The sequence below is a fragment of the Ischnura elegans genome, chromosome X, assembly GCF_921293095.1.
Source record: "Ischnura elegans chromosome X, ioIscEleg1.1, whole genome shotgun sequence".
Taxonomy (NCBI): Eukaryota; Metazoa; Arthropoda; class Insecta; order Odonata; family Coenagrionidae; genus Ischnura; species Ischnura elegans.
Genome location: NC_060259.1, coordinates 45,195,149 through 45,220,388, shown reverse-complemented (window position 1 = coordinate 45,220,388; position 25,240 = coordinate 45,195,149). Strand labels below are relative to the sequence as shown.

The window sequence follows — 25,240 nt, the reverse complement described above, 5'->3', positions numbered from 1 at the left end:
TATTTTCGGAGGCAAGGAGAGAGCTCAACTAGTGAAAAGCGTCATAAAAGGGTACTGTGAAAGATAGGTCTTACGTATAGACATAGATAACCCATATAAATTATTTTTTACCAGTAGAGCGCAAAATCTCATTAGTTTATGAGTCGGAAACCTCCGCATTATTACCTAAAAATTGGTCCACCTCTCCAGACATTTAACCCTTAACCCTTTCAATCAGTAGCCAACCGCTCTAACCACTAGATCAAAACGCCCCCATAAGTTGAAGAAAGTTTACCCTCTAAGAGCAATTTTATTTATGACAAAAGTATGCCAAAAATTTTATTTCTGAGTCATTACGTTCGCTATTTTCTGCTGTAATACAAGAGAAGTCGGTTTGCCATTAGCTTCAATTTCAAAAAACTTTTACACATAAGCTAACCTTCGACTACATTGTTAGTTAGAAGGCTTCAATATTTCTATGCTTGCCAATGGAGTGAGGTGCCACCAAGGGCGTACCCAGGAACAAACCAAGAGAGGGGCAAGCCGTGGTCGCTCAAGTTGTAAGACAGAAAAGGTTAAGGACAGCAAAATTTCAAGAAAATTATAACACTGCTTTATTAGGTTTTAAAATTATTTGCTCTAAAATAAAATATTTTTATTAGTCTTATACTAATATCACTTTTCTTCGAATTATGGAAAATTTGTTCAACTCTCGTTCTGAACTAAATTTACTTTTGCTTCTAAGGAGGTCAGCTGCCCCCTCCTGACTCCCGCTCGGTACGCCCATGGGTGCTACTAAAATGCAGGGACACCTGTGGAAAGATTCTCCCGTGGATACAACGGAGATGGCTTCTCGGGTTTGCACCCGGTTGAGCTGCGTCTTCTCCGACATGCTTCGGCACCATCCTCCCCTTCCGTCTTCTGGGATGAGGGAGGGGCCACATAACGTGAAAATGGCACTGGAGTACGCGTCTTAAAAATGTCAGATATGAACAATCGATTTCTTTTTCATGACCTCGATATATATAATAATTAATAACGTCTTGGAGTATAGAATATATGCATGGGAATATAATGCAAAATTATTTGCCAACGTTTCGATATTTTCTTTTAATTATTTTTATTTAATGAATACAAAATGATTATGACCACGATATTTTACTAACCTAGTTACAATAGGAAAAAAAGTGCAAATAATGCACGTCAAAATTCTAGTCTCTTCTTTTCAATGTATGAACAATTGAATTCTTTTCATATTATATTATTACATATTTATTATATTATTTTTGTTTCATTTTATTATTGCATAAAACATTGTAAAAATCGTTCATACCTTCATGTATGTATTGTAACCATTATTCTAAGCCCTGATGAAGATCTAAGAAAATATCGAAACGTCGGCAAACATTTTGAATTTCATTCGCAGACCTATACTTCAAGACGTTATTGATTATTAGTTAAGATAAAATTCACCAAGATGCAAATACAATAACCGTATCTACAGAGCACCCTGTAACCCATCTCCAGGACGTCAAGTATGGACCGCGTTTCCCTAAGCCCTACACCATTAGCACCCAACCTTTCGATCACGACGTAACACAGGAAATTTTAATAGTTATTTGTCACGCCACCTAATTGGAGGGTACGAGTGTAGGGGCCTATGAATTGCATACTCCGCAAAGGAACGAGCATTTATTTTCTAGTATGCGTATGAATTCTAGAGCAATCGAAAAAATGCTTATGTTTTGGGCCATACTGGAAAAAGGAAATTTCTTTCGCATAAAACTTGATTTTTCATAGAATCCGATTTGACTTCAAATGGCAATGTTAGGAGTCGCCGTCGTACACGTCACAAGACGTATTGCTTCAAAGGCCAATGCACAATCAATTATGCGTCTAGGTAGAATTCTCAACGTGCATTCACTTTTTCATATGACAGAGAAGTTACAGAAGCATGAAAGCCAAAACATACAAGTAAATGCACCGATCTCACCGGAAACGATCCACCCATCAGAAGTCTTCTGACACACCCCAAGATTGCCATCTCTTTTTTTAAGTTATAATGGTTAAAGTAAATAATAAAATTGAACCAAAACCATATTCGCTACATGAAAGGACACTACAGTTTAAGAAGATTAAACATTTAAATTCATCTGCCCCTGGTGTTCACGCATGAAATCATTTTGTTAGTTTTAGCACCCAGCTTCACAAAAAAATGCCCGATCGAAATTGCAATTTAAGTTAAACTCCATCAAAACCTTGCTGTATACTAAAGCACTAAACTAAACTAAAGCACTAAAACTAAATCACTGGAACCAATCTCGAATCCAGTTCCAAAAATTCCCCCACAATCTCATCCAAAAAAATCCCTTTAAACGTACACAAAGCAGGATTTCATGACGTGTAACTTTGGATTGGACCAATTGTATTCAAGGTTCAATTTCGTGCTTCATGTAATACTAGCGCAACATGATGAGAAAATACCCGACCCGATATACAAGCAATGACATCGAACAAAAAACAGAAAGGAGGAAAGCCAGCTACACAAAGAGATAGACATTTTTTTAAGGAGCCTGTGCCAGAGATTTCACGTCCGGCCCAGGTAGTAAGGCTGGAATATGGTGCTATAAACTGGAATCAAGTAAGTCAGTCCCGGGACTGAGGGGAAGAATATGACACTTCACAAAAAGCCTCATGACAAAATGATATCACTAAGTATGACGCCAGTTAGTTGGGCCCGAAAAGGCAGATTCTAACGTCAAGGAGGCAAGTATGAGTAAGAGGATAGGCGAATTTAGCGACCAACCAATGCCTCTTCATTCGCCCATATTTGGCTTCAAACGACCCTAATCCAATCTCTTAGCAGGCGCATGTAATCAAGGCTAATGTGCCGTTCAATGACAGCAAGGAATAGGTGCATTGATTAATTACATTTCTACAGGAGCCAAATTAAGGTAATACCAACCTTCATAATGCTACTCCTCCTTTGATTCTCCAACTCGGGAGGAAGTCTATCTTCTGAGGTAGCCGGTATAATGGTTTCCCTCAGTCCAGCCTTCATCTTCATGTCTACACTATGAGCTTCCCTAGGTAAAATATTTGATGTGATACCTCGGCTTAGCTTATGCCGCTTATATTCGTCCATGAGCTGCTCAACATCCTTTTCCGTCGTTATCCCATTGGATGGACCTGCCGATTCCCCATTGTCATGCATCGGCGATTCTGAATGTCCATTCTGAGCATCGCTGGCGGCCGGAGGACTTGTAGAAGCGGCCGACTTATCGGCGCTATGGTCCTCATTGTCACTGCCTTCCGACGGCTCACGAGCCAGATCCGAGAGGGAGAATGGCTTCACGGGCGACGAAGGTTTCGTTTCCTTCGCAGCGTGACTTTCGGCAGCACTCGGAGACGGTTTCTGCTTGGGAGGCGACGGGACGGGTTCAGCCGTGCCCTGAGCAGCTATCGATGGAGGTGCTGGAGGATCAGTGATCTGTGGGTCCTTTGGACACTCTTTCCTCTTGATCTCCGGGAAGTCGTCGGGGTGGGCTATCAGAAAGAAAATGGGACGATCCGATATCCGGTCCACGGCCGAGTGTTGCCCGTTTCTGTCCAGGGCAACGTCGATATACGTCTCCACGAGATCATTGAAGCCCCGCCACAGTTTGACGATCAGAGATGGAACATCCAACACGAGAGGGTTTTTCCCCAACTCCATCATGATGTTAGACGACTGGTCAACCACGTTCGTAATTGTATCACGACTTTGATCCTCATTCCCTTGGTGCAAGTCCAATATTTGCTTGACTTTTTCCACCGTGATTTTTCCCTGTCCAACTTCATGCAAGCACAAATCAAATAGTGCAATTACTTTGATAGTCCAAGCAGCACCTGCCTGCTTGTAAAGGTTCGCGGCCTGGTCCAAATAAGCTACCTTTTGGACTAAAAATTTTAGTCCCGGTCGCTGGTCAAACTCGATTGCTGCTTTATAGGAAGAATCCAAGCAAGAGAGAAGGACTTGCATATCTTCCGCTGACATGTGCTCCATAAAACCAGGCAGGGGGAAAGATTTGCCCTCGGATGAAGATGTATGTCCCCTAGAACCATGCAACCCCATCACTGGACTATGAAGGATGACGTTTCCCAAGCTAAAATAAAATAAAACTCAAATTAAGCACGAAACATCATGGTTATTAGACAATTTGAAAACCAAAATGTAGTTAGAAAATAAGCACACCACACCGGAACCAGATATTCAGGCATATTTTAGCAAGTAAATCAGTTCCATATCACCCAATAACATAGCAGCATCTCCCCAAGGGCAGCACATTCAAAGAGAATCTTTGCAATAAGTAAAACTTTCCTTTGAAATTTGCTTCTTTAGATCAGTTAATGCATTACTTCATAAAAACTAGGTACCAAAAATGCCATGTAGTAAACCATGAATAATATAAACTATTTGAATACGACAACATCGTGTACACACCTTGAAACAACGTGTTTCGTTCCATTTAGAAGGATGGAGCCAATGGTCTGAAGCAACATTTGATGAGCCAGAAGGCCAACTACTAGGCTGCGAAAAGGTACGCGCACGATGTAGAGATCTGGGTTTAGAGTGTTTTCAATGTTCGGCGGATACAGGAGAAAAATGAAACTCCTCTCCTCCCCGCCTTGAATGCCATCTCCGGAATATTCACACGACGACGGGCCCTGAGTCACTGATGATATAGTTGATTCCAATCCGCGCTGACTCTCCAAAAGAAACACCTGTCAATGTGAAATAAGAGAAACTGCTTATGACAACGATATGAGCTATGAAAAATCAACTACTAAAAATCTCGATGAAAAAGTGAAAAATGCAACTGAATGATTTCAGAAAAAAAAACATAAAAATCAATGATTCAATATAAGGACGAACAGAATATAAAAAAACAAACTTCTCTGACCACAAGGAATAAGATGGTCATAATAAATAAATGATAAAATGCACGATAAAGTGCAATTTCGTCATTTAAGTTGTATTTGGTCATTTAAGTTAAACGATTACTTCTAGACATTATAAATCAGTCCCAGAACTAGGGTGGGGCAGAAGGGTCACGTGTCTCCTGCGGCAGATTTTTTATTTTTTTTATTCAATTATTTATTGAACCATTTAAAAACAGCCAAAACGGCCATTGAATAGACAACTTAAAATCTGCAGCTTTAACAAATATAAACTATAAAAAGGATATTAAAAAAGATTCAGAAGACGCAATTTCGGTTGGTGTAGTAGGTGATTATTACAAAAGGCGCGGGTGGGAATGTGGAGGGAAGAGAAAGGCAATATTTCTGAGGATCGGAACTTGCCATTTAAGGCATTGTAAATGAAGGAAAGATCATAAAAATTCCCACGGGAGGGTAGTGGGACCAATGATGGGGCAGACATTACTTCAGAGCGAGAAGAATTACGGAGGTAAGGAACAGGGTGTCGGACTACTGAAATAAAGAAATTAACTGGGCGTTCAAGAATTTAAAGTTGGAGGGACAGGCAGTGGAGTAAATAACGGAGTACTACTGGAGGATTGGGAGAACGCTACCGGTGAAAATAGCTCTCATGGCGATAGGGTCGGTAAAAGTGGTCAGTCGATAAAGAACTCCCACGACTGACATGGCTTTGGATTTCATTTTGTTGAGGTGCGGAAGAAAAGTTAGTTGGGGTCGAAAGTAACACCCAGGTCATTGATAAAGGAATCCATCGGAACAATTTCTTTAAAAATAGTACACTTATAAGGGGTGACGGTGCGATTAAAAGAAAAAGGCACGTATTTCGATTTGCTTGTATTAATTTTCAGTTGCCACTGAAGGCACCAGGCCTCGAGGGAATGAAGGGAAGACTGCAAAGACTGTGAGTCCAGAAGTATTCTCAATTCTTTTGAATATTTTGCAGTCGTCTGCAAAGAGGAGAATTCCGCATGCGTTAGAAAGTACACAGCTCGCAATATCGTCAATGAGGAGAGAAAAGAGAAGAGGCCCGAGAACGCTGCCTTGGGGGAACGCCTGAAAGGATGGGGATGCTTAAAGAAGACGCTCCGTCAAGAACAACTAGCTGAGGGCGGTCGGTTAGGAAATTCGATAGTATAGATGGGAAAGAGCCGTGGATATTGTAGCGATGAGACAGCTTGTGGATAAGATATCATGGGGTGGAAAGTTTATTTTTATATTATTTATTTTTTATTTAATTATTTGGCAATTATTAATCAATACATAATTAAAAAATTATACTAATAAAACTTCTTAACTGCAATCATACGGTGTGTAATTTCAACTACCGAACCTCAAAAAATAGCTTAAAGAGGTATTATATTTTAGTGGTGGGGTGATGGGGAGAGAGGGAGCGAGGGGAGAGCAGGGGGCGGGGGGAACTAATCTTTGCCCCACTAACAAAATTCTTAGTTCCGGCTATGTTATAACTATAATATCAAATGGAGATTAGTGTTCTCTCTACTACTTTTATTCATAATAATATCTACTTACTCCTCGCAGTTTGGAGAGTATGTTTGTCAAGTAAAAAATAATTACCATTTAGCTTAGGTTTTTGTTCGTTTAAAACCATCATTAGGAATTCGGATACTTTACTCCCGATCGATTCAGACATTTTAATCGCGATCAATGGATAAACTTCACTTTCATTAGTACAAATGTTAATTATTTCATCAAAATTATTAATGGTTTTTGGGCATATCAGCCTAAAAAACCTAAAGCCCTGATGATGGTTTCAACAGAAACAAAGAGGTTGGATAAAAGAAATTATTTTCCGTTATCAATGTAAAAAACGACCAACCTATGAGAAGGAAGAAGATACTATCGTAATGTTAAAATAATGAAAATGTTTCCATCCGAGCTACACAGCGGCTTGGTTCGCTATTAGCGGCTCAAATCACCGTGAAGAAATTAGGATTCGTCAGGCGTATTGTGGGAAGATTTTCGGATGAGAAAGTAAAAGAAAGGGGCTATTTCGCACTCGTCCGACCGCACCTTGAATGTGCAGCGAGCGTATGGGATCCGGTGTAGAAAGACTTAATCCGCGATCTGAATAAATTACAAAGGAAGGCTGCGCGTTTCGTCAAAAACTATTAAGGGCGTACTGACAGCGTTACCCAGATGTTAAGCTGGGTAAGCCGCTGGAGACTCGGAGGCTGCGTGCTGGGCTTAGATTGCTTGAACAATTGAGAATGGATATCTTTAAGAGCGACACAGAGAACATAATATTAGAGCCACACTATATTTCCAGGTCTGATAGATGCGATAAATTAAGAGAGCTGTTTTGCCGAACGGATAATGTGGGAATTCGTTTTTCCCCCGAACCATATAGAAATTTAATAAACGCAAGTACCAACTTCGTTAGAGCACTTCATTTTTTAATCTGTAAACGGCTGGTGTCCTAGCACCCCCTGCCACACGCCTTTTAGACGCGGGGTATTATGAAGATGTAGATGGCCGCGCTGAAGGCGCTGACGTAATTAGCCGATATGGCCGAAGGACAGTGAGCGGAAATCGAAAAAAGCTTGACAAACCATCAATTTTCAATATTTTTTGGTAAGCAAAAATGGTACAGTCCGATAGAATAATGTCCAAGGATCAAGGAAGTATGGCTATTTAAATATTTGGTTCACCCATTAAATCATTAGAAGCCGTTAAAGACGAGAAAACATTATAAAAAATTTCAAGTCGGAATTTCTGCAAAAATCGAGTATTTACTTTCGCTCGTGAGCCGTTAATATGGTTTTCCATAAATACCAAATCATATTTTCTGAAAGGGTAAACCTTTCCTAAGAATTATACGGGATAGTTTATCTATTTTTATAAATTGGAAAGAAAGACCTGAATCTTGACTATATGATCCAAAAGAAAAATCTTGCTCCAACTTGATACCTTTCTTTTAAAGATGGGATATGTATAAAAAGCCAACGCAGCCGCCCGGCCGCGGAATATCCTGATTTGGTTTTTGCTCCAGTTTAAAGCAAATCATATTTCCACAACTATTATTTTTACCCCAATTGAGATCACGAGCGAAGGCTTTGGGTATGCCCAACAAATACCCTCACAATGCGCGGTAGCCTAGGGAATGGTATTGACACCCCTGATAGTGATGAAAAAATGTCGAAATAATCGATTTTTAATCGAAATGAAAAGTTCAACTTTCCAAAAAAATCGAAATTTAAACCGAAAGATCGATCATTCGAAAAAATCGACGGTTCTTCTTTTAAATACATTCTTTACAGAACACGTTTACAAAACATTCTAAAAACACTCATTAAACATATTTGAGATGCAGAAAAATCCGAAAAGATAAACTTAGAATAAATGCATGAGTTGTTAAGAGTAAAAATTTACAAATGCACGCACGCTTAAGTTTTGGGATCACCGATTGGAACCATACGGCTTCCCAAAAACTTTTAAGAAAGACGAACTGATTGCGATGCTTTCCCGATGATCAAGGGCGTGCTTTGCAATTTCACCGATCTTACAGAAAAGTCTTTCAAATGGGACGGATGGTGTTATCATAGGCCGGTAGTGACGTTGCTGAGATCAAACGAAATGGTCAAGATCGAAGTTGAAAAATCAAGTTTGGATCGAAACTCGAATATCAAGACTCAATTTCGATTTCCTCGATCTTTGTCATTTAAAACTCGATTTCCGATTTTAATTGAAATCGATTTTTCCATCACTAGACCCTGAATATGAGTGAATAATCGAGCCTATAACTTAAGAGGTAAAATCAACCCTCACATATCACATCCAGCCTTCAGATCGAAAAACTACACTAAATTCTATCTCCGTAGATTATCTCTTCTAATTCATAATTAGAGCTCCATTCTCGCATATCCAAACTTCGGGTAGAAGCAGTGAATGAATGACTTAGAGAATGGTGAACTGCTGACGAATATTGAGATCCTGCATTACCTGCTGCGCCAGCTGCTTGAGGCGATCGCTTTCCCGGATGGTGCAGTCCCTGCGCGCGGCCACCTTCACTTGTCCCGCGTCGCCGTAGAAGTTGTGCGAACCCGCGTGGAAAGCCACCATCAGTTGTCGCAGGGAGTGCAGGGAGAGGGCACAGGCGCGGTGGATGGCCACGCACGCCACCGCCCACTGCTCCCGGGTCAGCACCGCACCCGCAGTCAGGATGAGGTGCCTGCAACGGAACGGCTTCGTCACTCACAAGATCACATGCTCACTGATACGTGCCAGATACCTCATTGAGCGCGACGTACAAACTAATATTCCCAGCACTCCAATGGCTAATTTCAAAACTAACCCGGAATCAATATGCCAAAAAAATGGATACATAACGGTTAGGCTACATACATCCCACCTCAATGACAAAAATATTAAGGAATGCTAAATAGATTGCTTTACCAACAAATGGTCATCGTTAATACGCTTTCGAGGAATACAAACAATGCACTGGCAATGCTCATAGGGTTTGAAATTACTTATATGATATACATAGGTTAAAAAATTGGATTCGCTTTTAAGGTTACTGAAATGATGACCGATCGGGAATCTAAAAAACTAAACAGGATATTTCACTAGTTTCTGGCTTAATATACGAAAACGCAAAAGCAATGTGAAAACAATGATACGTCTTAGTGCCAATAATTTCACCAAATGAAGGACACTGGTTCGGGTCAACGAACTAACTAATGTGATTCTTTCCTCAAAAATAATGGAAGGAGCAATATGTTCTAAAATTTAAAAATGTGCCATGAGATCAGCAACCAGATTTATATCTGCAAAGCTAACAGGCAGCTGAGGACACAAAGATAAAACTGAATTCCAATAACTTATATTGGAGTATATTCAAGGAAAATCATTAAATAAAAAGTTTCAAATGACATTAAACAGGTATTTTTATCTATCAGTCAATCAAAATCTAAGAGTTTTATGGAGTTAAAAAGTTGCAACAACCAACACACACATTTCGTAAATTAATTTTTGATGAAAATTCTTAACCGAGTTTGATATTAATCTCATTACCCTACATACAAAAACTTCCTTAAGTAAATAATTATCCATTTTGACACCAGAAAATTCGATTTTTCAACTTATCATGAAATTCAGTTCACCAAATGACCACACAATTCAACCCAAGAGAAATGAACATTCTTACAGTTTTTTTAATAGAGACATGTCCTTACATTACAAACGATGCCAATACAAAAACCTCTTCCTACAAGAATGCAAAGCCTTTTGCAATTTCCTGGAGGAGTTAATAAGGCAGAACAATGAAAATTATCAGCGATGCCAACCCAAAACATTCGGGGACAGAGTAAGTTAAGCTCAATGACCATGGACTAAATTTCATTGAGTTCTCACGGATCAGGAAAGATGACATTTCATCGGATTTCAATTAAAATGAAAACAGAAACGCCTCATTCCAAGGACTCGGATGGAAAATACCTGATAACCTTCATCCCCCCGCCGATCGGAACCAAAACCTTAAATCACCATTACATAAGACATTCTACATGTCACTCTCGCTTTGAATATCTTCTCCGTCAATCCCTGATCTCTGCTATCAAAGAATTTAAACAGATTAAAAATTTATTAAAAATATTCTAAACACACAATGATTGTCCTAATTCGCTTTCCTCTATTAATTTCAGAGTGCCTAGTCGATCCACACGTACGCATTCCTAACTCCATACGCCAATCCCTAGACTTTCCCTCGGTAAGCGCTTACTCCACCACCGCCTTTCCCTGCTGAATTAATTGCTGGATAATATTGATCTATATTCTGCCCTTAAACTCATTTGTCAATCTCGCATTGTCCCATTCCCCAGCGAATAAATAAACCTCTTTCTTTACCTCCCTTTCCACGTGTATTTTATTCATGTTCTTTACCATTTTTATTCTGTACTCTTTGTTTTGATTGCTTAAGTTTATATTTCATGTCCGTTACTTCGTCACTGTAAATTGGCAGAAATGATGTGAGAAATTATTTAAATAAATAAAAGAAGGTATAACCGGACGCCTTGCGCCGCCGCCGGCCCTTGCCTCCTGAATATCGACTTAGCGTACCTCTCGTCATCGTCACTCGCAAGACCCTTCCCATCCCCACACCACGATGTGACATCCAACCCCCCTGCTACTACTACCACCCAAAGGCTGGTCGCGAGAGAAGAGGTTCGAGCTCCATACGCCAACTAGCCTCATGCTCTCCCACCACAGTACTGACGACTTACGCGTAAAATAGACAAAAATTTAAATAATAATAATTTCGTCCTTATTTATCAACCGGATTAAGGACTAGACAGTCCCATACTCCACCCTGCCCTGCTTTCCTTGATGGGAAAAATAGCAAGGGATGGCTCTGAATGAGTTACATAGTACAGGTTATAAAGGATGTATAAGAGAAGAAATACGTCACTATGAAAAGGATAGCGGATAGGGTAGTGGAATGGAGAGCTGCATCAAACCAATCTTAGGGTTGCTGACTGATGATGATGATGATATTGAGACCTTTATTACAATTAAGTTGATGGACAAGCACATATATCCATGCCCTGGATGGAGGAAAATCCAGCCATGCAGGATTCGAGCCCGCGACCCCTGGATTACCAGGCAACGACTCTACTCCGCCGCCACCGAGTGAATCAACAAATAATACCTTCACAAGATAAATAACTTACATTAAAGGAATACTACTAAGATTTAAAAAATCATTAACGTACATCATTCTTCCACTTCCCTTCCTTTCAATGGCTGTAGCTCTTTCTGATATCAAAAGGAAGGCAATCACAGAAGTGAAAATGACATGGGTTACTTAATTATCCAATTAATAAATATGATTCAATTAGGTACTTCGGTTAATGAACGCTAAAAAAGGGAAATAGGTAAGTACGACATAAAGAGAGAGGTCAAATGTAGGAAAGGGGACAAGGCAGGGGCGATTTGCAATGTTCCCCAAGTGAACAACGATAACCATTAGAATTCCTACAACAACATTACTCGTCTCACGATAAACGACTCACGATATGACCTTCAAAGCAAGCATCTACCCTCAGGGAGGCACGTAAAATTCGGCAATAACCTCAGATCACGAAATTAAAGATCCAATTTTACAACAGTAATCGGACGAATTTATCACAGAACTAAATTAACAGACGAACGTCAATTTTCCCAACAAAAGAGAGAGATTAATAAGGTAGGAGTTGAAGGAGTATAAACTTGGCTTTTCCACGAGGTGATTTATTTAGCCCGACCATTGTTTCGTTACAGCGTAACATTTTCAATGTGAAACGAAACCATGGTCGGACTAAATAAATCACCATGTGGAAAAAGCTAAATTTTTATTCCTTCAGCTCCTACGATAAAGGATTTCCACCAAGTTAAGCCCGCAACTATTAGTTAAAGTAGAGAGGATGACTTTATAATCAACTACAAAGCACAAAGAGTACAGAGCAGGTTGCTGGTTAGAAGCTGTCTCGACCGCTTCAGTCCATTCAATGGAATGTAGCGGCAAGCATCAACAGAAGGGGGTTGATGACAGCCATCCGACTCCATGCAGGTATCAGTATGAAAAACATCCTTACGCGCGGATAGGGAGGGTACAAACACAGCATTCTCAAGTTCCCACACGCCGCGCCGAAAAAGACCCAAGTTCAAAGAGAAAGTTGTCGAGTCGAGTGAAAGCGAGATGAGAATATGTAAGCGAAGCCTGCCGGCCACCCACGGAGTGATACGGACGGGGGGCGGGGCAGCCGAGGATAGGGTTGCAAGCTTGGTGACATGAAAACCCTGGATGGGGACTAGGGGAAGGGGGAGTTGGCCTTCTACTGGCCGTCGTGAACGCGTCCTTCCGTGACAAGAGTACTCCGGGCTCGTCGATGAGCTTGGATACGCTGATTGGAACTCAGGCACGAAGTGAACAGCGCACATAACTTCACACTTCGCGAGTCGAAGGCATAAGATAAAGACGGTCCCGACGACAAGATTTAAACACGCAAGTATAAATACACATTAAGAGGCAACTATAATGCGAATGATACAAACAAAACAAACGGAGACAAATTTTCCTCACCCGAGGTCTTGACCATAATAATTAATGATGAACAAAGTTACATAACACAATGCCAGGGAACACAGTGACACTAGCTCGCAATTTCATGCAACCAAAAATTATTCTGACCAAAAAATGTGTTTACTTCAAATCAGTTTCTACTAAAAAATAGGGAAACTGATTTTTAATTCTTACGCAAAAGATACAAGTTAATTGGCAGAAAAATATAATATTTTTTAAAGGTCTGTAGTGGCTATGGAACCTAACGCGCGTAAGAGGTAGCCCTCAGACAACGTGATATAACATTCCTCAGCCCACGTGAGTGCATGATGACTGGACGAATGGTCAACTTATGATCCGGCAGAAGCTGAAGTAGCCCACGTTCGATGAGTGATGATGAAGATAGCGATAGCTAAAATAGCAGGAGTCCAAAAATCAGGCGAAGAACGGCATTAAGGCATCGATTTCGCAACGTGAGTCATTGCAGTACAATTACGAGGACAACCAGCTCACCATTCATTTCTCCAAAACCATACTTTCTTTAAGATCATATTTACGTAAGCCTTAAAGAGAAAAATACGCTCAATAAGCACATGGGTATCAGTCCGTGAACCATTTAAAAGTAAAAATAAGATAAACAGCAATCAAATAATTCAGCAGAGATGTAAAGGACGAATACAAATTTAATGAAAGTGAATGTCTGGGCAGTTCAGGAATCGATGAGATCAAATGTCACGTAGGTTCAAAGAGCAGACGAAAGAGAACAAAACATAGATGTATAAATCGGAACTTTGGTTTGGGAAGATTACTTTAGAAATTAGCCATAGCCTAAAGCTATCATAATTTCCATTTAAGTGTGACTACGGTAAAGAAAGTACACAATAATTAAGCACACAGCAGAGGTTGAAGCACAAGCACTCACTTCACATTATACTAGGAATGGATGACCAAGTAAATGGATATATGATGAACAAGATATATGGCAGTCGAAATTGCTGGAATAGACATAGCGACTGGAAATTGAAATATCGATTTAATTGACTAGTTCATTCCAACCTTATTTATCTCCTTCAGACGACGAAAATTCAACACATGGCATGACAAACTTAGGGAAAGTCTTTCAAAATTTCGATTGATTTGATTATTACTAGATTTACCACAGTTGCAATTAACAACTTTGAAGAGATATTTTGTTACAGCCAAGTTTTTCCTAAGTAAATGCACTATTAATATAAATTTACATTTGAAGTGTATTATACCATGTCTTTTAACATACAAACTCTCATCTAGTTCAGTTGGTAGGGTTCAAAGGGGATCTTTCTTTTAATTAGCACCAATTAGAGGGCGTTTTTCCACTCTATGCCGAAATCAAAAATTGGAATATTTGGATAATACCCAATGCTATTTTTCATACTATTATTACATTCATAATATTCCCTTTAATTTTCAGTACAGTTCATTGCTATTTAAAAATTAGATACCGAGATAAACACTTAAAAACTGGTAGCCAAGCCGTTTTCATGGTTAGTAGGGAACAAGGTTAGAGGAAGGCGTATTCGCAAATTTTACACTGAGAAGAGTTTATTTTGCCTGATATGAAACACGGAAATAAAATTCTACCTTTAAGACGCAAATTGGCTTTCGGGATAAAATTGGAGGAAAGGGAAACTACGTTGATCATCCGTTCATAAGGCAGTTTATCATAATTATTTTTTATTTTAGTACTCTACCGATAAAGGTAGGTTTCCATGGAGTGTTCATAATAGAAAAGAAAATACTGAAAATTTTACGGGAGAGGTCATCATCAATCAATCATTACAGTTGCCTGTCAACGGCACATTACAAACAGAGATGAACTAGCACTACGATTTTTGCTTTTCTGTTTTCAATCAATACCCTATAACCCTCACAAGCCGTGTCTTCACGTATCCTAAGTAGCGCATTTTAAGAAAAAAAATTCAATTCGAAAAATTAATATTTTTATCCTATACACATGACTGCTTTTATAACCTACAATCCTCTACATAAATTACTGAGTTAAATTTCAGCATTTAGTAATATTTAAGTATAGGATACACATTCTCTTCTATCATGTTTGAAGGGACGAGATTTATGGGGCGACTAGGTTTTAAGATCACGAAAAACTGATGATTTCTGTAATCTGCACCCCCTTCTTAGCAGGGAGTTAGTAAAAACCAGAGCTGGGCAAAATACAGATTACCGCTCCAAATGTATTAGATGCATTACATAATACCTTTGACTTGTGTATTTGAAAAACAAACTGCAAAATAGTATTTTAAATACCTTTTTAATAAAAAATGGAAACTAAGAGATCTTAAAATATATAACCTGCCTTGGCGCGTTATGGATAGCTGCAAACATGAAGAATACGATTCTTACGAAAACGAAGTAATCTCGGAAGCATAATATTAGAGAAGTGTAATCAGAGCTGCTTCAAAATTATTCTACAAATGTACTGTTAATATTAGAATGGGAACATACCAAAAATCTGTATTTGAAATACAAAATAAACTCAGGCCGTGTATTTGAAATAACAATACAAATCACAAAGGTATTTCAAAAACGTATTTTAAAATACATTTATTTGAAATTCTGCCCAGTCCTGGAAAAACTAGCGCAAATCTACGAGAGAAAATATTCACACATTAATTTCCAAGGAAAAAAAGTGAATTGCATGCGGAATAAAAAGTGAATTTCATCACCGTTTGAAATATAGCACAAGTAAATATATGTGTTGTACGGCCCGAAACGCTCTAACCAATGGAAAAATAGAGGGACAAACAGACGAAAAAACCAGATATGAAAAGCAGGGAAGGAAAAAATTTCATGCCATTACTTCCTTTGGAAAAAATTTTTAAAAGAGAAGAATCTACCGTGCAAATCTTAATTAACAATGATAATTCACTACCATATTGAATATCTTGTTTCATCTCAGGGGTCTTATGGCAATGGAGAAATGGTATGCTGAACTTGGTTTAATAGTTGCTGTTGTTTCATGCGGAGTTGACACATCCGCAACCTTCCTTATTTTTCTAAATGCATCATTTAGGCCAAGGTACTTTGGAATGGAATCCCCCAATTCTTGTCCTCAACTCAGTTTCCAAACCTCAGATACATGATATCTTTACGTCTCTTCAAAATTCAATGGAAGCGCGTATACGTTACCTATTGAATTTCTCACGAAAAACCCTCCAGCATTCTCATGTTCCTCGTATTTTAATGACACCGAACTGAGAAGTTACAGCGATAAAATAGGGAGAGAGGTAGTCAACATACACCCCCAAGATAGGATTATTGAACAAAGGCACTGGCGTTGTACCCAAAGGACTTGAACCCGGGGCCCATAAGTCAAATCCTAGCCCTCTACCCACAAGGTCACCAAGCTCCCCAATACGTACTACGCACAGGAGAAAGGCAAATTTTGGGGTCGCCGCAGGACGTGGGGACCTCTACTTCCCTTGTCAGTACACCACGGCGGAAGGTAAAGGCACGGTTATATCATTGGGTTTACGCAAGCGAAGCCGGAAGAAATCATTCCGAAGGAGGTAATCTATCCACCCATATCCGTGACGCAGGTGGCACACTTAGCTTGACCGAACGTAAGTCAAAGAAGGCGTACAAAAGCATGTTCCACCACTAGCAGACCACACTGACCGGTCAAGATGCAACAGGGGCAAATTCATCCAGCATAAAAAAGGGTATTTGATACAATTTTTGACTTCAAGAGCAAAAAATCTAATTCTTACCTCCCGTTTTTTCTCAACAGAAAACCACCAACCTCAACCTTACCTACGTCATTAACCCCACACTTGCAACAAATGTATAGTTAACAGGTGTCAAGATAAAGGGATGAGAATACCTTCTATCAAGCCAAAAATTATGAAAGATGTAACAACTACCCATCGCCCTAAAATGAAAGATACGAACGATACTATTATGAGTGGAAATTACTATTTCAGCGTTTTACTTTTAAGGTACAGAAAACAATTCTCGCAGTATTGGCGAACAGACGCCTGATAATCGTTAAAAAATAAATATATTGAAATAAGAGGAACAAGCGATACTTAAGCTACAACTTAATATGAAAGAATAAGCTAATACTTAATATGAAAGCAAAGTAAATAATATTTAATAAATCCATGAAGACAGTTGATTGGAAAAATATAAGCTGGAATCATTACGAAAGAAAGCATAAAAAATCGGAAAAATTAGAGCGTAGAGAAAATTGTACAGAAAAATTAGAGTTAATAGGTAAATGAATAATTTGACAAACGTGCACGAACTATTTATGCTACCACACGAAATAATGACAATTAATTCAACTACCATTTTTAGTTCCAGAATAAAATAATAAAAACTAAAGAGAGAAAATAATCTGATCTTGTTCCACTCCTCCCTTTCCATCGCACAAACTGAATAGGAATAACCGACTTGCTCAAATTCAGATAGAGTAAAGCGTTCATATACTTTCTTAATAGCTCACCACTTGGTATTAAACGAAGCATTTACTTTACAAAATTTAGTAAATGCCTCTAACTATTTCTCAAGCACCTAAAAAAATAACTTTAAGTAAATGATCATGAAGTGCTAACTGAATTTTTTTGATAACGAAATAAAATCATTTTTAGACAATAAAATTCAAAGGAGTAACCAATATGGCTAAAACATCCCTCCTGTACTTCCTTTGAAACTATTGGAAAACATATGCAACGGTGGAGTACAATTACAGAGTACATTACAGTTGCCTGTCAACGGCACATTACAAACAGAGATGAAATAGCACTACAATTTTTGCTTTTTTGTTTTCAATCAATACCCTACTACCCTCACAAGCCGTGCCTTCACGTATCCTAAGTAGCGCATTTTAAGAAAAAAGTTTCAATTAGAAAAATTAATATTTTGATCCTATACAAATGACTGCTTTTACAACCTACAATCCTCTACATAAATTACCTCACCTCACATAAATAGAGTCACCTCAAACTATTGAAGGCTTCTCGGGTGCTCCACTGGGTAGTCTTCCCTATGGTTGCCAATTCAAATCTGCCAATTCACGGCAGCCATGGAGGAGATTAGCTGGTGGAGCACCCGAAAAGCCTTCACAACCAACATGAGCCGAGAAAGCATTAGATCTTTTTTCACCTCAAGCTACACGCTGAACTAAGAAAGCAAACATAATATTGAGCACGATTTACAATTCAATTATAACTCCTCAAAGCCTTCCTTTTCACGGCAGCCATGGAGGAGATTAGCTGGTGGAGCACCCGAAAAGCCTTCACAACCAACATGAGCCGAGAAAGCATTAGATCTTTTTTCACCTCAAGCTACACGCTGAACTAAGAAAGCAAACATAATATTGAGCACGATTTACAATTCAATTATAACTCCTCAAAGCCTTCCTCCTTACTGAATACGGCACATGGATAATAAGGGGACTGCATGCTTAGTGACTTAGGTTTAACATTCAGCAAGGACCTTCATTTTTCCCGGTAACTACAATTCAAACACCAGTGCTACCAAATCGAAGAGCTGATTCGCTACACTAATCACATCGAATGTAGCAACACACTTACCGGGACCTTCAATAAAAGGGAAACAAATGACCAACCTGTCATTTAAATACATCACACATTAGCTATTGTGCGAAAAATCCACAGAGGAAAAATCATTCGCCTTGACCGGGATTCGAACCCGGATCCCTAGATTTCCGTCCGAGTGCTTTATCCAGTTCAGCTACCGAGGCGGGGAGAATAACGCCTCGGTAGCGTAACTGAATAAAGCACTCGGCCGGAAATCTAGGGATCCGGGTTCGATTCCCGGTCAAGGCAAATGATTTTTCCTCTGGATTTTTCGCACAATTTGTGCATTGCGGATGACTCCGTAAAAGTTATCACCGTGGCTAGTCCCGGTATACTTAAACACATTAGCTATATTCCGGCACATAAGAATGAGCATGATCTCGATATAAGGCCCGAGAAATTTTCTGATATAGTGTAAGTATTTTCTCATTTCATCGCGTTATAATTACGTATACATTAAAATACGTATATATTCAAATTTTACACCAAAAGGTTTTAGAAGCAACAATTTTCATTCTTCGGCTCACGCAATTAATTTAAGTTATTTATTACATGTTGGCGCAGAATTTTTTTAAATCATATTTCAATAATTCACCCAGCATTCCCATCTTCTGACCACTCCCACTTTAAAACACGTGAAGGGTCATTTTTACCAGCAGCGCCTCCAATAGGCAACTAGAGCCTTGGGAAAATTCAATCCTTCCCGACCAACACGACAGATGAGAGCCAAAGTGAATAGAATAAGTCTTTTCCACTCGCATTGGCTGGGAACGATTTTCAAAGGGCCTCTTGGGGGCTGCAAGTGGAGACGCAGAGCAAACTTAGCGACCCCATGACCATGCGTGTATAAAAACCTCCGTTTTCGGCCAAGTGACCCCAAAGATAACTCGCTCACCATGGACTACGAGGCTCTTCAATGGTTTCACACTCTCCTCACAAACTGGCCGAGCAGCCCCACCCACTCTCAGATTCAAAATACGGCGAAGACGCGACCGGCCGCTCGGCATTTTTCCCGCCACTACCCTGTCGCCGCCAGGGCGTGGTTCTGCTGCGCCAGACGAGAAGCTGATTGACAGCCACGACACCCGCTCTCTCAGGCGTGCTCCTCGGCTGCCCTCATCCGGCCCCGATCCCGGGGCTGCCTGCCATTGATACCCCCCCTACATCGGCTCTCGTGGGTCACGAAGGGTCACGGCGCTGTCCAGCGACTCATCCGGCAGCCAATGTCCCCACAACCGGAATTCGGCAGCCGACCCCCACCACACCTGGGCCATCCCCCGCTCGCGTCGCCGGCTCCGTGACAACAGTCCCAACGGTTCTCATTACGATGGTTCTCATGGTCTCAGGTTTTCCCAGCTCGTAAAAATGTCGATGGTGTGGGTGTCAAGGCACACGATACCTCAGATCCCTTCAAGCGTTCTGTAATCGGTGGTATTCGGTCCTTTTCGTCGGGGGGAAACTCTCTGCAAGTCACAACAGAGGACGAGAGACCAAAATCCAGGCGCAACAAGTATAGGATGATCACATGCGCAACTGCTATCTGCGAGCCATTAATCGAGATCGAGACTGAAAACATCATTTCAACATAGCAAAATAGAAACAACGGATGGGCTACACACTCTGACCTCGTACAGCAATGTAAAACACTTACAAAATATTTATTGAGGCCATTTTAAGACAAAATTAACACAAAAATGAGAAACTTCAAATACAATAATTATTACTATTTTTATGACTATAATTTCATTTCTCATAATATAAATAATACTTGAAGTACGGATAAAAAAAGAAAAATTAGGAATTAGACACCCTTTAAGACTTTCGCTTTGGTCCCAGCTGCTGACTCTCTCAATAATAAATAAATTTTTAATTGGTGTGTGCTGCATTTATTTTTTAAACTTGCACTTAACTGCATCTTTGACTAGGGTGGTTTCCTATTTTTTAACTGCCTAATTCGAAAGATTATTACTCCTCGAGTACGTATTACACGCTTTTAAATTTTTAAATGACGATATCTATTTTTCGCGATTAAATGAAAAGTGAAAATTTTCAAGCACGCGAAAACGCGACTGCTAAGTATGAATGCTGGGAAAAGCCCGTGTGACGTCATTCTGGTTCCAGCTGCCACCGTTTGAGGCCACCTTGGTGCGAGACTATGAGCGCCGATACGATGCAGGTTGCTAGCAAGTAGCAGAGTACCCTGCTAGCAGGTAGCGATTGGCTTAATATGGATTATGTTTTTTTTGCGTAGTGGATACAGTCCAAAATTTTTTGGGAGCAATGTGCTGTTTAATTCTCGCAGAGGTTTCTCGATCCCTATGCACAAGCCTAATTTAACGATGTATAAAAGGAGTTTTTTGTATATGGGACCAAAATTGTATAATATTCTACCAAATACAATTAAAGAGACAAATTGTTTTGGTAAATACAAAAGGTTGATACAGAAATGGATAATGACTTTTGAAGACATCGAAAAACTATGGGAAAGGGTCGGTATATTGCAGAAAATACCCTAGGCATCATATGTGTTGTACATTATAAGTTGTATCTCATCTTAAGGTCAGCTCTGTTATTATATTATTACGCACATGTTTTTTTTTCTCAAGGTATTGTGTATTTTGGTTGTATGTGTTATCATTTCCGCAATTTATGAAATTTGAAGTTAGCCTAAACACAGGCTTATTGCCTTATGGGCTACCTTACTTCCTTGAATGGATGTAATAGTCTGTAAAAAATATGTATGCATGGAAGAATAAATTATTATTATTATTAATACCCTATCAAACGAAGGAAACTTTCCGACCAAAGGCAATTTCAAAAGGTGATTATTAATAAACGTTTCCCTGAGCTCTGTGCCACATGCATGCATTGGTAATCCCAGACGATGTAAAACTCCTTACTAATCGTATAGAATCTAGGTCCCTGTGACTTCACGTGGAGTGGCATCGCATGGGCGCCAATCTTGCCTTTTTCAAATGAGGTTAAAATTGACCATTAACATTCTTCTAAACTGGGATTTATAAAACCATAATTTGTATATTATGAATACACTAATCCTGGGTAACGAATCGCAAACAATGCCTTTCGTTTTCTTTGATGAAGGAAACTACCCTATTGCCCTGCTTTATACAAAAACCCATTACTATAAACTGTCTCTGTTTCGTTTTTTCAATGATATCTTGAAAAGATTTTCATGATGATCACGAAAAAACAATATCAATTAAAACGTGTAAACATAAAAGCATTACTGACGAATACAAAAAACAGGTTAGCCACCTTTCAGCCAAAAACCTTGACAATAAAGTAATACAAGACCGTCGGTGAACTCAAAACATATCAAGTAGGTCTCTTTCTGCTCACACCTTGTTAGTCAGAGGCAGAATTTTTCAAAAAAATATTTTTTGTAACAATTATACAGTAAATATCCCTACGACCACTTCATTTCAGCTGGCTGGTATCTTTATCGTTTCAGCTACAACACTCAAGCTACAGTTTCCTTCCATCATGGCATGAAAGTAGAAACATTTTGTGGCAGATCAATTATAATGGACTGAAATACGCCATTAAAATGGTGAAATACTTTTTTTAATCCTAACCAAAAATTCATAACTTAACAGCAAAATACGCATAATTTTTCTCTAAGAGAATGATTGCATATCATCGCGCATCCACGGCGTAATGATGCCCAAGGTCCTTTCTAATGAATACCTTCGGATGAGCGGTGAGACAGAGCACTGTTTCCCCTCATTTATCTCCGCCGTGCGTACTTCATGCCACTCATTTTTCCGTGTCTCGCGCGGGCCACAATGAGAGCATTCCCTGGGGAGTCTCATCATCCGCATGATTTTACACTTCTTAAAATACATGCTTCCGCATCCAAGGGGTCAATTTCCCCTCGTTAAAAACTCCCTCATCTGCAAGAAGGGCTACTGCTATCATGAGGCCCGCAATGGATTCTTAAGTACCGCCCTGGGAGTACGAGTATTCAGTGCTTGCCGTGCTATTAAGAATTGTTTTCTTCCACAATCGGGAGTATAAATAGACAAATTAGGCGCTTTCCCTATTGGCTCATTACGCTCGTATTGAGATAACATTTAGGTCAGGGAAAACCATAAGCAATCCATTTTATTAATAAAACATACTATTTATTTCATCGAATTCCCAAATAAAAACTAATAATATTAATTCAATGCAAGCATATTTATACGCTTTCAAATATATAACGCAACTGTGAGTATACTTCAAATCCATATAAATTTCCAAAGGTGCATTTCATAATTTTAAAAATATTTTCCGGGTACTCCAAATTCCTTACACAATATATTTTTCTCTAAGATGACGAAAAAAATTGAATAAAACTTTAAAATTGAGCTCCAACGAACTATTTCATCCATTAAAATTTGGTGACCAATTTGGGAACTCATAATATTTAATATTAAAATATAAAACTTTATTTTTTACTTAATGCCACTTTAATATTTTATTTTGATCTGACAATATCTTAATTGTAAGCAGTCAATGTCAGGAGATCCTTTTCGAGGACCATTTTACTTACCGTCGCATATCCATGGCATATTATCTAAAGATTTTTTAATGCGGAACGAATTCATGAGCAAAAATGAGGGTTGCGTATTGAAGGAAAAGAGTTTTTACTTCAAATATAAAAACGGATCAAATATAACAACTTGACTCATAGACATATAAAACGCACCCACCATTACAATTCCTGGATTTGGTGGTTCGTTATTCCCAAAAAGAAATTATAAGTACTCATTTGAATCACACAAAACACAGTAAGAAGAAATCTCCTCTCATTCTCAAGTTGTGAAACTCCTTGGATATTAAGTATTAATTCTCTAAGTATTCAGACGTAAAAAATCCTATCCGAAATAGTAAGTAAAATCAGTGAGCTAATCGTTAGTGCAATCGGGATTTCTCCTAAATTCAATTTCTAACGCAGACTATCATAACGCAGCATGGGATCCTAGAGAAAGTTTGTTAACGCTCGGAGACTTCAACGACTGAGTCGAAGTGGGCAGATAACGTTCACGAGTACAAACGTGACTTATCAAGCACGGAGCATAAATTAAATCATCAAGTTAAGTTCCGGAGGATGAGCAGACTAACGATAGGAATCTGCAATGTGAATACTCTTTATATGAAATATTTTTTACGCAGTACGTGACAAAATAATAGCATTATGGGTTCAAGAGAAACAACTGATTTCAACACGGGGTTGTTTCGTACACTTCAAAGGATTACGAAAACGTTAAAATGAAGTAAATATACGTTGATCAAGACCAAACCATCATTCAGCCCTTACCTTTCTGATTCTGATGAGCAGTGGCGTAACTACAAGGGGAAGAGGGGAATAGATCCCCCCCCAAAGCCTCAGAGAAATAAAAAATGTATAACTCTTATCTAGTTTTGACATATGACAACTACACCTACTGAAAGTTAAATTTTAACAGCCAAAATGATGTAAAATTAATGTATTTCCAGGCACGTCATTTTTCAGAAAATTTCCCGGACCCCCGATGCCTGGGTGGGTTCCCCCTTTAAATAAAAAATATTTTGAACGAGATACGTCACAGTATGTAAAGATAATTCAATTCCAAAATAAAAATGCTCATAAATACGTCACACTGCACGTAGTGAAATAACCGAAAGCGATTACGAAACCCTACCGATAAAGCGTACACAAGAATATTTGGGAAATCAAAATGACAGCACCAAAAAATTGCGCTTTTCGGAAGAGTATGAATCAGAGACTCCCGAAATCGAAAGTTCATCTACGATAGAAAAGGTGGCAAGACGTCCCTCAGGAGCGCAAGCACAAATCATTATAAATTTACCGCGACTATTACCAAGCCCCTTAAAAGTTTGTTGGTACCAAAACAGTTGTACCCCTAGAAATGGGTATCAAGCAACAATTTCATTTCGCAACTTGACTGAGATAAACTCTCATTTTATCTTTATCAGGACCCGGCAACAGGGAAAAGTATTACTGACTAAAAAACGAAAGATAAAAAGTTACTGTCGTTACAGCCCAACCCATAGAAACAAATTAAGTCAACAACGAGGCCTTCATTAAGGTTAGGGAACATTTAACTCGGATTACATCACAATTTCATTCGCTAAAAAGAGCCCATATAAATATGCACATACAAAGGTTAGGTGTCACATATTCCAAGTTCCAACCGAGACATTAATCGTAATAGGGTGGTTTCCTATTATTTTTTTATTGCCTAAATCGAAAGATTATTACTCCTGGAGTACGTATTTCACGCTTTTAGATTTTTAAATGACGATATCTATTTTTCGCGATTAAATGAAAAGTGAAAATTTTCAAGCGCGCGAAAACGCGACGGGTAAGGAAATCTCTCCGTGTGACGTATTTCTGGTTCCCCCTCCCGCCTGGTAGGTGACCTTGATCGAGGCTCTGAGCGCTGATAGGACGCAGGATGCTAACAGGTAGCTGAGTACCTTCCTGTCTGGTAGCGCATGGCTTAAAAAAGGTTTATTAATACCTTATCAAGCGAAGAAAACTTTCCGACCTTAGCCAGTTTTAATAGGTGATTATTAAGACATGTTTCCCTGAGCTCTGTGCCTCATGCATGCA

General features: G+C 39.2%; 1 protein-coding gene across 1 annotated transcript in view; it reads right to left on the bottom strand.

The window, feature by feature from the left end:
- The window catches only part of LOC124170613 (brefeldin A-inhibited guanine nucleotide-exchange protein 3), a 95,980-nt gene that overhangs the window by 8,429 nt on the left and 62,311 nt on the right, over positions 1-25,240 (bottom strand). The window contains exons 27-29 of the mRNA XM_046549441.1: positions 8,920-9,148; positions 4,463-4,743; positions 2,945-4,124 (exon numbers count right to left, since the gene is read on the bottom strand). Coding sequence (XP_046405397.1) covers positions 2,945-4,124; positions 4,463-4,743; positions 8,920-9,148 — 1,690 coding nt within the window. The remainder of the gene's footprint in view (positions 1-2,944; positions 4,125-4,462; positions 4,744-8,919; positions 9,149-25,240) is intronic.